Raw genomic sequence first — 14986 nt, 5'->3', positions numbered from 1 at the left:
CGTGAGGATGGAGAAGGAGTGGTGGGGAGGCCGAGGAGAGTGAATAAAGGGTTGTACTTGTTCAAGACGCGGTGTACACGCTCCCTGACACACTAATATCATGGCTACTTTTCATGAACTGTATCCATGGTCTGCAAGTCTGCCAGGCAGCCGCGTGTCATAAAAACAACAGCAGTAGTAGCACACACAATTGGCAGTTATGCACTGTTTATCATTAACCACTTAGTTTGGCCCGTTGTCATACACCTTTGCCAGTCCCTGCACTAACAGCACATAACTGTAGCCAAAACAAAGATTGTTTATCATTCTGTTAAATATACTGTTCCCCTATGAAGCGATGCTAAGCGCTTGTGAACTATGCGACAAACAAAAAGTCAGGAGTGAGAGCTCCTTAATGTTTGCTTTTCTAACGCATGCAACGTTAAAATTGCACCCCAAAAATTTAAGTGATGCAGTTGCCTTGTTGGATGCAATGAATTACTATGTACAAAGCTTTTAAACTTGGTTGCACAATACATTGTGGCACTGTTTAATCAATTAATTGTTTGAATGAAATTCTTGGGTTTCATTTGCCAAACTACAATCTGTTAGTGGAATCGAAATGCGAGGCTGGCAACATGGGAAAAGAAAAAAAGAGAGGGCGACCTGCGATGGAAGCAGTAGTAACGCACGTTATTACTCCTCTTATTTTTTCTCTTATTTCTCAATTAAAGAGTTATTTGTTCAAAATGTGAGTCTGCGAAGAATTCCTTAACATCTCAGAAGTGGGATTTACCGAAACCTTTGTGGTAAAGCGACCCTGGAAACCGATGTCGGGGGATTGCGACGACGGTGACGCTCGCTGACTTTTCAACTGACGCTGCGTTGGTGCCGTCTTTGTGAGGTACTAACCGGAAAAGGGACTGTGTGACGCCTTGAACGTACTTGCGGACACTCTGTGTGACGTCCACGAGACACAACGGTACCGTCTTCGTGAAGTACCGACTTCGAAACGTGATTCTTCGTGCTGCCTCAGAAACGTGCGTGCGGACGCTGTGTGTGATGCCTGCGAGACGCTACGATACCGTTCTGTGACTGATCGACATTGAGCCGTTGTGCCGCCTCAGAAACGTGCGTATGGACGCTCTGAGTGTCGTTGGCAAGCCTAGACGTTTATCTGTTGGTGAAAAACTGCGTGTACGCCCAGACAGGCGTATAGACAACGCCCAAGATGGCAGACGGCGGCGGAACTAACGAAATGATGCAAGCTTTGCTGGAGCAAAACCGGCGGTTATTGGAGCTTATCGAGAGGAAGCCTGAAGCGTTCCACATTATGCCGGACCTAAATAAGGCTATCCAGGATTTCGACGGCGAGGGCTCATGCCACGAAGCCGGGGCGTGGTTGAAGAGTATCGATTCCATGGCGGTCCTGCACGGCTGGCCGGACAGCTTCAGACTCGAAAACGCCAGGCTTCACATGAAGGGACCTGCTCGATTTTGGCTCAGGCCCGTGTGGATGACCTTACTACGTGGGAGGACTTCAAGATAGCCTTCAAAAAGACTTTTGTGGGCCAGACAAGCACGGCCGAAAAGTGGAAGCAAATGCAAGAAAGAGTCCAGATGAAGAGAGAATCCATCACGGCATACTTTCTTGAAAAGACATTGTTATGCAAAGCATTGGGCCTCGGTATGCAGGATACCAAAGAGCAAGTTTTGGTGGGGCTGCGGTTTAAAGATGCATGCATCTCAATGTCGGCGAAGGATCACGAGGACGAGGACGAATTGCTGGCAGACTTGCGAAGACTAGAGCGAATAACCGAAGCTAGAATGCAGCAGTATCCAGGGGCCAAGCCACACGGTGGTGACCCAGGTAGCGCGACATCTCGTGGGAAGCCTCCGCCTTCAAAATCTTGGAATGCCACGCGTCCAACCGAGCAAGTGATCACAAATGCACGTGTCACACATCAAGCAAGTGGTGGGGGACCACCGAAGCAAACGCCAGAGCCTCCCAAGCGTGATCCGTCAGAGCGAAAATGCTATAGCTGTGGAAGGTACGGGCACATAGCGAAAGACTGTTCAAAAACAAACCCTGCTGGGAACTTCATGGTGAATGAGGACCCAACAAGTGACAGTGGTTCATCCAAGTTCCTGAAGACTGCGATCATCAATGGTACTCACCAGCTCTCCGTGATGATTGACCCGGGAAGTTCAGACTGTATATTGCGTCATCAAGCGGCTGAAAAGTGCAACCTGCAAGTTGTGTGCAAAGCCCAAGCGTTGTATGGGTTGGGGAACACTGATACATCTACAGTGCAGTCTATCGGAACCTCGGAGGTTGACATAGAAATCGATGACATGTTATGCCGTAAGGTCAAGGTAATTATCGTTCACAACAGTGCCTTGCCTGTGGACATGCTGGTTGGTAGGACTTGGACGGAACAGGACCACATTGCATACCTACGCATGGGAGATGAACTCAGGATTGGCTACCGAGATGATCTTCCATTTTGCAACATTGACCTTGCCCAGATGAAGCCTTCGAAGGAGCCACTTCGTGTCAAGGAGACCATTGTGCTGCCCAAAAGGACTGTGTGTTGGGTGACAGTGGAGACCAATAATAGTGAAGGAAATGTTATATTGCCTACAGGAACGGGTAAGGGAATACTGCTTCACGTCGAAGACGGAATGGTTGAGATACCCATGCTGAACGACAAGGATGAAGACCAACAGCTGATCAAGGGGAGTTTGTTTACTCACGTTAAACTGCTATCAGGGAGCGAAGAGCTAACACCCGTGAGACCTGTGCCTCAGCAGAAGCCCATTGATCGTAGCATGCTAAACGTCGGGAAGGATGTCAATGAACAGCAAGTTGACGCACTGCTGAAAATGCTGAATGAATATAGGGACTGCTTTACGCTGGATTTGTCAGAGTTGGGGTGTTGTAACCAACTAGAGATGATCATCACGGAGCATCCCGGGAGCAGCCCAGTCAACTGCAAACTGTACACGACTAACGCAGAGGAAAGAAAAGCGATCCAAGAAATTGTCAAGGAGTGGAAGGCGACTGGCATCGTAACCGAAACATCCTCGCCATACGCTAGTCCAGTACTACTCGTGAAAAAGAAGAATGGAGAAAATCGTCTAGTCATAGATTATCGACGGCTAAATAGCCAGACGGTGCCGGAACACTTCCCCTTGCCAAACATTGACGACCAGCTGCAACGACTCTCCGGAGCACAGATATACTGTGTGTTAGACTGTGCAAACGGATACCTTCAACTTCCACTGAGTGAGGAATCGAAGGCCAAGACTGCATTCATCACGCCTGATGAGACCAGGCAGTTTGAACGTATGGTGTTCGGGTTGAGAAATGGTCCTGCTGTATTTCAACGTCTAATGAACAAGGTCCTCGGATCTCTGCCTAACACTGTAGCATTGTGTTACATGGACGACCTGCCGATTCCAGCCAAGGATTGGGAAGAGTTGCTGGTTCGGCTCAAACAAGTACTGGATGCCCTGCGAGCTGCTGGTCTAACCCTGAAAATATCCAAGTGTGTGTTTGGAAGTGAGGAAATCGACTACTTAGGCTTCAAGATTGCGAAAGGCTACCTGCAGCCAGGTGAAGTGAAGCAACAAGCCATACTGGACACTAGCACGCCAACTGATGTTCACAGTGTAAGGAGATTTCTGGGTCTAATGGGATTTTTCAGACGGTTCATTCCCCATTATGCCCTGAAGGCAGAACCGCTTACTTCTCTGACCAAGAAAGACACGAAGTTCACGTGGGGAGTGGAGCAGCAGGAAGCTTTCGACCAGCTCCGAAAGGAACTGACAGCACCACCCGTTCTGAAGTTGTACAACCCTTTGGCTCCGACAGAGCTCCACACGGACGCAAGCAGACATGGACTTGCGGGGATGATCCTTCAACAAGATGAGTCGGGACGCTGGCACTTGGTGTTTTGTGTCAGTAAGTGTACCACTGATGCTGAAGGGAATTACCATGTGGGAAAACTGGAGCTGATGGCGATAGTCTGGAGTATGGAAAGACTTCGTCCATTTCTCTTAGGCATTCCGTTCACGCTGGTTACAGATTGTCAAGCAATTGTGTATCTGAATGCGCACAAGACTCTTAAACCACAGATAGCAAGGTGGTTCGACTTACTTCAAGAGTATGACTTTGAGGTGAAGCACCGAGCAGGAGAGAAAATGGCACATGTGGACTATTTGAGTCGTGAACCTGTAGGAGCGCCAAGGGACACGCTTGATGAGGTTGTTGAGACAAGGATCGAAGTGTGCCTTACCATGACATTGGAGGACCAAGTTGTGATCGTTCAACGCTCTGATGCGGACTTGGCGAAGCTCGCCCAAATATTGGAGAAGCCAGTCAAAGAAAGGACCCAAGAAGAGAGTGCCAAAGTCAAGAACTTACGACTGAGAGATGGAAAACTGTTTTACGTTGAAGAAGACGGACGACTTCTTTTTGTGATGCCTAAAAGCATGCGCAAAACATTGTGCGTCAAGTTTCATGACTTACAGGGACATTTTGCTACAGACCGAACGGTGACAAAAATCAAGGAACTTTATTGGTTTCCTCGGATGAAGCGCTACGTGGACCAGCACATCCGTATGTGTTTTGAGTGTCTAATCACAAAGGTGCCAGGAGGAAAGAAGCCTGGGATTCTGCACTCGATACCACCTGGGAAGAGACCATTTCAAGTTGTTCACGTGGACCACGTTGGTCCGTTTGTGAGAAGTTCCAATAAGAACCAGTGGATATTGGTGCTGGTGGACAATCTGACCAAGTTTGTGCGCCTCTACCCTATGCGCGACACCTCGGCGAGAAATGTACTGCGGTGTATGCAGAACTTCATAACAGAGTTTGGAGTACCGGAGCGCATCATCTCGGACCGTGGTTCCTGTTTCACGTCCCACGGCTTCGAAGCCTTCTGTCAGGAAAATGGTGTGGCTCACACACTGAACTCGGCACACCATCCAAGGGCTAATGGCCAGGTGGAGCGTGTGAACCGAACTCTGGTACCGTGTATTATGGCTACAATCAAGGACCCAGCTCACAAAGATTGGGATCAGAAGATCAAGGAGGTAGAAAGTTACCTAAATACTGCTTACAATGCCTCAACAGGGACTAGCCCTTTCAAGCGCTTGCATGGATATCAACCAAGGATGCAGGATGGTATCCTCAGATGGCTGAACACTGAGAATAACGAGTGGGTCTGCCCGGAGCAACTTCAAGAGATGGCTCAAAAGGACATAGCGAGCCAGCAAGCAAGGTCGAAGCAGTACTTCGACAAGCGTCACTTCACAGCGGACAAGTTGAGTGTTGGAGACATAGTGGTCATGCGCTGCGTTCCAGAGCGCACTGGTGCCCCAACAAAAACCCAGAAGAAGTTCAGAGGTCCACTCACTGTGATAGAAGTACTTCCAGCAGACACCTACAGAGTGACCGAGATGAACGGAAGGAAAAGGGTCTACTCGACAACTGCCCACATCAGCCAACTGAAGAGATGGGGTGGAAGATGCCAGGAACAGTTCGACCAGTCAAGCTCCGACGAGGAAGAAAGCGTGCCGAGACGTAGCACACGTGTGTCCAAAAGACCTGCGTATCTTCGGGACTACACCACATGAACTGAGGACAGTTCGCTGCCAGGAATGGCCGAGTGTTAGCGGAATCGAAATGCGAGGCTGGCAACATGGGAAAAGAAAAAAAGGGAGGGCGACCCGCGATGAAAGCAGTCGTAACGCACGTTGTTACTGCTCTTATTTTTTCTCTTATTTCTCAATTAAAGAGTTATTTGTTCAAAATGTGAGTCTGCGAAGAATTCCTTAACAAATCTGTTTGGCACACTGTAGCAGGGGGCTCCGAATTAATTTTGACCTCCTGGGTTTCTTTAACCCAGTGCACGGCACACGAGTGTTTTTGCATTACACCTCCATCAGAATGTGGCAGCCGTGACTGAACCGGTGACCTTAAGCTCAGCAGTGCATTGCCATAGCCACTGGACTACTGCAGACCCTAGTGAACATCAGCGCCAATGTTTCTGAGGGAGACAAGCATAAAAAAAAAAGTGATCGTTCGCACATACATGCAGCTACAAAAAATGGGTGCTCAGCTTGGCAGGAGTGTTATTAGTGTGCTTCGCATCAAAATGAAACAAACAGCACTTGTTCTTGCTTCACACATATTTAAGGATGGCAGCTTCTGTTGCATTGAATGGGTATATACCGCAACTCGATGTTGCAGAAAATCGTGTTGCTGATGAGTGAAACACACTTGGGGTTTCTAATTGTGTCTTATGTCCACATTTTGTTCAATGATGTAAATGCGAGGCACAGCACTATTCTTGATGTTCTCACCACAAAAAAAAGCATTTGTGTCGGAAAATTTTCGCAAAACGGCACTGGCGTCTGTCTACACACTGCCACTTCTGAACCAATTCACATGCCTCCACTCAAAATAAAGTGCAAGCGGGACAAGCAATGAGAGTGAGAACACGTAAAAAAAACACTGAAAAAGTGCTGCTGCAACCGCTCAGGTGAATTTTTCCACCAAGGGGCCGCTTTTAGCAATAGTGCCTTGCTATGGTATATGGTCCTTAGCTTCTCCTCAAGTTCATTTGTTAACCTCCAAGTTTCCGCCCTATATATCACCACTGTAAAGCAGAACAAGAGTCCTCTATGTGGACACATATTGGCCGCATCTATGGCCAGACGTCCTTCTTTCAAGTCTTTTCTCTAAGACACTTTGCTCATATACTAATCAGCTTTATAGTCTGTCTAATCTTAAGTTTCTAACTATGTAAGGAGAACATTTTAGACATCAATATTTTGATTATAGTTCCAATTATAAGCATTATCTTGGTGTACACAGTTCCACACAAAGTGCCTGAAAGAGATATGCACTTGACGCCGGTGCAACAATCCCATATTTGACGCAGTAAGAGCAACCTATCGGCATACTTGAAAGATCACACCTGTATGCATAAGCAACATTTAAGGTGCAACCACTGCAATGGGCATGTATCACTAAACTTTGTCAAAATAAATAACTGTTAACAGTGCATGTAACTGTTCAAAAAGGATGCTTACTGCCTGAGTGATTCCTTTCTTGGTTTCCTCACTGATGGCACTGTCAAGCACGAAAGAGTCTCCAAAGGTTTCTGCCTGAAAAAAAAAAATGTTTCCTCAAATAAGATGCCAGCAAACAACATAAAGATACATTCATGGTGAATTGGAAGCGCACACACACACAACGAAGAAGGAGACACGAGTGCCAACTGGAACTAAATTTTATTCACACACAGAATAAGTATGTGAAAAAAAACATTGAGAGAAGGAAACAAAAGTAAAAGGAAAGATTACACTAATTCTCTTCCCTTTTGGGCCTCAACAAGCCACACAATCTGCGAGTGCTGGGTCCTTGCCAACATGGGTGGCAATGCTGTTAATGAAACCGCCAATGACCTGGTCACCAACTTTCTTGTGCACAGGCATGGATTCGCCTTTGATGAGTGCCTCATCAACAACAGAGTGACCCATGCACACCCTCCCCTCCATTGCTCCAGGCACAACCATTAACACGTCTCCTCTTTGGACTAATTCTACGCTGACGTTTCGCTCAGCAGTAACGTTCACCTGGGCATCCACATCCCCTAGAACTGCCTCCGTGGCTTGCAGTGGAATCAGCTTGGCAAATGCTGCCGATGTCTTTCCCTTGGTAATGTGCTCAAGCCACCGTCCGAGTGATATGAACATGAGCAGCATGGGTGGTGTCTCAAAGAAGGTGTTTGGGCTGTGGTCCGCACCATTAATCATAAAGTACACAACAATCATGACACTGCAGAAATAAGAGATGCTTGTTGCCAGCATCATGAGCACTTCCATGTTGACAACCCTGTGGAACAGAGCCTTCCGAGCCTGTATGTAGAAGTAGCAGCTGCCAACAAACTGGACTGTGGTAGCTAATAGAAAAAGAATGAAGTTCTCGTCTGAAAGCCCTGGAAGTATGCAGCAGTCGTTGTCATGCTTGTAAACCATGTGCTGGATCACGTAGTACATCATGAGCAGGATGGACAGCAAACCAAACATCAGAGAGAGCAGTAACGAATTTCTTGACTTTTTAACTTCTTCCTTTTGACTCGGGTAGCTCGCGGTCAGTAAATGGATACGCATTGAAATCCGAATCTTTGAGTCATTCCAAGATTTGGCGAGGCTCTGTCGGCTCTGAGTCGAAAAAAAGAACCTTCCCTTCTGCGTCGCCAGACTGACTGACGCACTTGTGACACCGGTAAGCTTGCAGATGTTGGTCTCAATGGCATGAACACATGAGGCACAGGTCATGCCACCTATCACAAATTCAGCTTCCCCATGCAGAGTGTGCAATTCCTTAAGGACAGATGCTTCAAATCACAAGTCATTAATTAGCTCAGCCAGTTGGTTAGGTTGGACTAGCGTTGGGTCAAACCTGATTTCTGCTTTCTGAGCCAACAGGGCAGCCGGAGCAAATTTTACTCCTTTCGCTTCGAACAGCTTCTTCTCTATGGCAGCAACACAAGATGAACAGGTCATGCCGGTCCCTCTTAGGAAGCATCTTTGAAACTGCTGTGGTCTCCTCTGTTATTCCCAGATACCTTAACAGACGTCACTGGCTGTTCAGAAACAGGAGCTGTTTTGCGCCGTGTTGCCTCCCTGATAGTCCCCTCTGGGCCGCCAGCATCGAGAGCCACAAAACCCATGTCTTCTATCTTCTCAGCAAATGCCTCTGCAGTCAGCAGTCCACCGTCATAAACAAACCTCGCGTTTTACTCCTCGAGTGAAACCTTTACACCTTTCACACCAGGCTCCTGCCCCACGTGAGACTTGACGTTACGAACACATGACTGGCAAGTCATGCCCTTCACACTCTGGAGAGCCATTGAGAGCCTCAGTCGCATCACCCAAACCTCTTTATCAATGATTTCCATTGAGATATTCCTGGAATCAAAGCTGTCACGGATTTCGGTGGACTAAAGATAGACAGGGACAAGTCGCTCGTTTAAAACAAACATTTATAATTGAAAAATCTAACGACAAAGAAAACAACACGAAACAAACAATTCACAGCACGAGTTAAGTCTAGAAGTTCCCCAAAGTCCTGAGCTATCTTGATTTGATGAGTCCAAAATATTTACATGAAGTCCCTCGACGTGGCCACGTCACCTCGTCGTCGCGGCTTTCGATGACACGTCGTTGGGCCCGCCGATGCGTCGTAAACTCGACGTCGCTGTGTCCGACGTTCGGTCCACGGTTGGCCTGGTTCGGGGGTCAGGACGGTGGGGTGACCGAGGCGCCTGGATCGCTCGGTCAACTCCGCAAGCCTGCGGAACGTAGCCGCAGGGAATCCGGGAAGCGGCTCCGTCAGCCTGTAGCTGCGGCTTCCGGTAGAACGTCCACTCAGCTCGCGGGTCGTGGCAGCGGCAGCTGAGGCACAGCTTCCATTGGGTTGCCGCTGTCTCCACGATTCACCCGTCCTGTTCGGCCTCTGGCTCCTTCTGCCCCTCGTCGTCCCAGAGCGCAGCTGGGCTGCTCTCTTCGGCTACGTGTCTCTTCTCCCATTGGCCACATAGCTGCGCGTGCACTTTTGCGCTTCTTCTTCTGCTTGCATATTGCATTCCTTTTATTCAGCCGCTCTTATTTTCTAACTTATTTTTTCTTAATTTCAGCCACCAACTCCTCGTGTCTTCTTGTTCTCTTCTTATCTTCTGCTTTTTCTTCTTCTTTCTTTCTTCCTTTTGTGGCTCATGACTCTGGAGAGCCATTGAGAGCCTCAGTCGCATCACCCAAACCTCTTTATCAATGATTTCCATAGAGATATTCCTGGAATCAAAGCTGACAATACCCAAAGGGGGCACCAGGAACTACAAAGATTGCAACGGCACTGGCAACGTGATGGCAGAGTTTTGTCTCGAACAGTTTTTTGAAGATGCCGCATGGTATTTCATTCTCTGCTTGGAAGACAGATGTGGAATGGGCAGAGTCCACAACGCCGCCTGGGGCCTGAAGCTGCAAAAGGTCGCCATGCTCGATACTATTTCAATTTTCCTCCTCAGATGTCACAGCAGCCATTCCTGCAGTGGGTTCCTACCTGACAGTATGAACTCCTTAGAGACCTTGAATGGTCCTAGCACTTGCATGATCAGTCAATTAATCATTAATTTTATTGTTGCCAACACATTACTGGTCAGGGAAAGGCAGAAAGAACTGCCTATGGGCGGGTGCACACGGTGACAGTCGAAAGTGAGGGAGCTATGATGGAACGCGAGGGGAGCCACTGAAGCGGCGGAGTTGCCGAGGCGAAATCCGCGTCCCTGCCGCCCTCCTCCCTCACATTCCACGGTCTCCGCGTGCGCCCTTCGCCGTGCCGTCCCGGCGCCGCCCGCTCCCTGAAGTTTCGTTTACTGCCGTTATCGGGATAGTGTACAGAATAGACTACTTATAACGTAACCGCTTATAGTGCAGAATCGGATATAGTGCGGTCTTTTCAGACTCCCGTTAATTTTCCCATAGCACTCCATGTATACACGTATCGCTTATAGTGCAGTTGCGGGAAACGAAATACCGGTTACAGTGCGGCTGCCTAGGAGTACAGAAGTAAGCGGAGACGGCGAACGCTCCCCTCAAACGGGTGCTCCAAGGAGTGCTCGAGGAAGAAAGAGGGATGAAGTGGAGGAGAAGGGCACGTGGTGCGAACGAACAGCCAGTGAGGCTGAAACCAGAATCTTGAGTGCGAGTCGTGAAATATTGCGGCGCGCATAGAGAGCGAGGGCCACGAAACTGCCAACGCCGGCCAAGGCTCGCTTCACGATAACGGCAGTAAACGAAACTTCAGGGAGCGGGCAGCGCCGGCACGGCACGGCGGAGGGCGCACGCGGAGACCGTGGAATGTGAGGGAGGAGTGCGGCAGGGAAGCGGATTTCGCGGCAACTCCGCCGCTTCGGTGGCTCCCCTCGCCCTCCCTCGTAGCTCCCTCACTTTCGACTGTCACCGTGCGTGCCCGCCGCCGTGCAGGCGCCGCCGCTCCAGCCAGCCCGGCGCCAGCTCCCCGAAGTTTCGTTTTCTGCCGTTATCGGGAGCGTTTGCCAGCGTGGGCAGTTTCGTTGGCCGGCCTGTGACAGCGCCGCTGCTTCCCTCTGAGCCGTAGCCGCAGCGTGCAAGGTCAACACGTGACTAGAAAGTAGCGGAAGCATAAAGGAGAAAGAAGGGTTCACTGCCATTTTCTATGCGTGGCTACGGTAGCGTGGCTGAGATGTCGGCACGTAAACGGATGTTCCGGCGTAACGCAGAATCGGCAACCTTGCCATTTGAGAGAGGGTGAAATTTCCGCCGTGTTTCTCTTTCTCTCTCTTTTTTTTTGTTTTGTTCGCGCGCGACATTGAGGGGTCTCTCCTAAGCTTTTACTCTATGGCAGTGCCGGAGCAATGCCGGTCGGAGGCGCCGCCGCGTGATTTGGTTTGAATTAACGAGATTCGACTGTAAATTGAATGCAAACGTTCTAGCCGCATTCCTCGACTGTCGCATACGCGTGGCGGCTCGGTGCACATGTTTTGCATATGTTCGGGCCTTGAAAATTGTTGCTTTGGTTATAGTGCGGTACTGCTTATAGTGCGGATATTCGCGACTCCGGCGACTTACGTTATAAGCGGTCTACACTGTATGTAAGAGCGGATACTTTTCTGATTATCTCGTGTTCATAGTTTTTTGCTTCACAAATGGACATTTGGTGTGAAAGTGAAGGCGGCGGCACAAACTCACTGCTTCACACCTGACTGCATGTCTGGATATGTGTCGTTGAGGAAGCATGGTCGGCGTGTGTCCTTGTTCGCAGTGCCAAAAGATTCAGAATGCAACGAAGCCTGGAGTCGAGCAGTACCTTGACGATCAGTACATAATACGTTTGTAGTGAAGCGTTGGAACTCGTCTGCTCCAGCGCCTTGATGTGGGTCTCCTTCTCCAGTACCTTCTAGTGGGTCATTTCCTTCGGCTCTCGAGCGCCGCTCGTGATGAGAGTCTGTGCTGCGCTTTTTGGACAGACGCCCTTGTGCTGCTTCAAGTGCCGTCCAATAAACATCTTTATAAATTGGTGGAGGGGCTGTCCCCTCAAAACCGCTCCGAAGCCCCTTTGATGCCCCTGGAGCTTCGATCCCGTGCACTACCATCTGCCATGCCGCAAGACGCCTCCCAGCAAACGCCTTCTCCCGCACCACCCGCATGTGCCGGTGTCCCTTGTCAACGCGACCCACCTATCTTCACTGGCGCGGATGACACCGACGTGGAGGACTGGCTCACTATCTACGAGCACGTTAGCCTACCCAACAAATGGGACGAGGTAGGAAAATTGAGCAACTTGGTCTTTTATCTGGCGGGAGTAGCAAGTCTGTGGTACAACAACCACGAATCCGATTTCCCGACCTGGTCCGCTTTCAAGACTGCCATTATCGACGTGTTTGGCCGCCCTACTGTTCGTAAGCTACAAGCAGAACAGCGTTTGCACGAACGAGCTCAGCAGGCCGGGGAATCTTTCACCAGTTACATAGAGGACCATTCTGGACTTGTGCAAGAAAACCAACGCGACCATGTCCGAGTTGGATAAGATCAAAAGGCATCGACGACGACGCCTTCACCATGCTCCTCACCAAAAATCCTCGCACGGTGGCAGATCTAATAACGCTGTGCCAGAGTTATGAGGAGCTACGCCGGCAGCGATCGTTGACCCGTCGGTCGCCAGCACGGGACGCAGATCTCGCTGGCTTGTCAACCGTTTCCGACCACACCACCTTGCTGGCCGAAATGAAGACATTTGTGCGCAAAGAAGTTGCACGCCAGCTCTCTCTGCTACCCTTTGCTCACCCGCAGCATGTGGAACAGCCATCAACCACACTTCCGCCTCCCCTCCGCCGAGTGATTGAACAGGAAATCACCGAAGTAATGCCCGAATATCACCAGCGTCCTCCAGCACCGGTGCCACTTAGCTACGCTCAAGTTGTCGCTAGACCGGCCCAAGCAATCTCTGCGGCTGCCCCGTTTAGTTACGCCGAAGCTGTCGCTGGACCTCCGTCGTTCGAAGCGGTTGTGCCGCCTACGTACGCCGATGTCACTAGGCTCCGTCTGCAGCCCACCATGCAGCCATATCAGCAGCCGCTACGTCCACCGCGTCCTGAGCCATGGGTGGGACCCTCTCCAGCAAACTGTTGGCGCACTTCCGACAACCGTCCCATATGCTTTGCGTGCGGTTACGCCGGCCACATTGCACGTTTTTGCAATCGCGTGCAGCCGCCTCGAGTCACATCACCCGTCATGAGCCAGTCCAGCCGCTCTAATTAGGAACCACCGCCGCCTGTGTCACCGGCGTTCCGCCCAGCTCCATCTACCCGCCGTTCACCGTCTCCACGACGTCGCTCATTGTCGCCAATGCGGCCACGTCAGGTCGCACGAGATCGGGAAAACTAGTCGTCGCAGTCCACGAGGCAAGGGCTGCGACACTATCGAACGGTGAAAGCCCTCAGAAGAGACCATCGAACATAATAAACGTGTTTGTAGACGGTGTTCGCGCATCTGCCCTTACAGACACTGGAGCCGCCGTATCCGTTATGGACACCAAACTTAGCCGTTTCCTACGAAAAGTGACGACGCAACTTTCGGGGCTATCCCTTCGTACGGCTAGCGCCCAAAGTATTCACCCAACAGCAGTATGCACAGCTCGAGTTGTCATTCTGGACGCCATGTATGCCGTCGAATTCGTCATTATTCCTGTATGCTCGCACGACATCATCCTGGGATGAGATTTTCTCTCTCGCCACAACGCTGTCATTCATTGCACACCCGCCGAAATAGAACTCTCGCTGTTCTCAGAGATGACGCCGGCAGACAGACCATCGCTTTCGAACAAGATACTCATCACAGACGATACCCAAGTGCCTCCGAACGCGTCAGCGGCTGTGTCAGTGTACTGCGACGGTTTCTGCGACACCATTGCACTTCTTTCGCCATCTGACCGCGTTCGCACTAAGAAAGGATTGCTGGTCCCCTTTGCCACAGTGCAAATCACTCACGGTGACAGTGCTATTTTTGTTAGCAGTCCCTCCCCATATACTGTCACATTGTTGCGAGGGGAATGTCTCGGCAGAGTGGAACCCCTCGAAGACGCAAAAGTTGTGGACGCACCCGATGACACGCACTGGCCCAGCTCCTGTACGCTCAGTGCTGTTTCGAAGTCTGATTCGTCGCCCGAAGATGTATTTGGCTCCTCCATCGATGAAAACCTTACACCGGTCCAGCGTTCACAGCTTCTGTGCCTGTTGGAAGAATTTCGTCCATCTTTCAATGTCGCGCAGACTTCCCTGGGCCGCACGTCCACTGTTGCGCATGGCATCGACACTGGCTCCCAACTGCCACTGTGGCAACGTCCATATCGCGTAACTCCTGCAGAGCGTCGTGTAATTAACGAGCAAGTCGACGACATGTTTCGACGGGATGTTATTCGACCATCAAACAGTCCCTGGGCGTCTCCGATCGTTCTTGTTGCGAAGGACGGTTCCGTACGGTTCTGTGTGGACTACCGACACCTCAACAAGATAACCCGCAAGGACGTCTATCCGCTGCCACGAACCGGCTGCTGTGCCCCACGGCAGAGGTTAGATTCCATTATAGGTTACACATCACATTTTTGTATTATTAAAGCGAGTTAGGAACCTACCTACCTACCGCAAAGTGCCAAGAACGAGGCATTAAAAAGTTCGACTTTTGTTATTTCAAATTATCTTTATAAGGTGGTGCTAGCATTATGGTAGCAGCCGCATTTTGTATTTTCTTAGTTAAATTAGCTAGCATTTCTGTGCTTCAGGTACCGAGTACGAAGCCACACTGAGTATTTTTCTGCATTGCAGCAGCGTGTGTCGCAAGAGGATGCAGCGCCGCGACGTATCATAGCGGCTACCTGACAAAGCGAGGAGTGGCG

The 14986-nt window shown here is 50.0% G+C and overlaps 3 protein-coding genes across 3 annotated transcripts in view; 1 reads left to right on the top strand and 2 right to left on the bottom strand.

Moving 5' to 3' along the window:
• The window catches only part of LOC119461852 (formylglycine-generating enzyme-like), a 148700-nt gene that overhangs the window by 101168 nt on the left and 32546 nt on the right, over positions 1-14986 (bottom strand). The window contains exon 3 of the mRNA XM_037723221.2: positions 7084-7158. Coding sequence (XP_037579149.1) covers positions 7084-7158 — 75 coding nt within the window. The remainder of the gene's footprint in view (positions 1-7083; positions 7159-14986) is intronic.
• On the top strand, positions 1211-5669 carry LOC119461853 (uncharacterized). The gene is made up of 2 exons (XM_037723223.2): positions 1211-1444; positions 5137-5669. Exons 1-2 carry the CDS (start codon positions 1211-1213, stop codon positions 5620-5622), a joined length of 720 nt encoding a protein of 239 aa, XP_037579151.1. The 3' UTR covers positions 5623-5669.
• LOC125947613 (copper-transporting ATPase 2-like) lies at positions 7175-8679 on the bottom strand. The gene has a single exon (XM_049672757.1). It carries the CDS (start codon positions 8332-8334, stop codon positions 7381-7383), a length of 954 nt encoding a protein of 317 aa, XP_049528714.1. The 5' UTR covers positions 8335-8679; the 3' UTR covers positions 7175-7380.

This window comes from Dermacentor silvarum, chromosome 8, assembly GCF_013339745.2.
Source record: "Dermacentor silvarum isolate Dsil-2018 chromosome 8, BIME_Dsil_1.4, whole genome shotgun sequence".
Taxonomy (NCBI): Eukaryota; Metazoa; Arthropoda; class Arachnida; order Ixodida; family Ixodidae; genus Dermacentor; species Dermacentor silvarum.
This window is presented reverse-complemented; position numbering and strand designations above follow the sequence as displayed.

Excerpts from the sequence above, each read along its gene's own strand:
- LOC125947613 (XM_049672757.1), bottom strand. The coding sequence starts at position 8,334 with ATGACCTGTGCCTCATGTGTTCATGCCATTGAGACCAACATCTGCAAG.
- LOC119461853 (XM_037723223.2), top strand. The coding sequence starts at position 1,211 with ATGGCAGACGGCGGCGGAACTAACGAAATGATGCAAGCTTTGCTGGAG. Across the intron at positions 1,445-5,136 it reads ACAGCTTCAGACTCGAAAAC|CGCTTGCATGGATATCAACC; the intron begins GCCAGGCTTCAC and ends AGCCCTTTCAAG.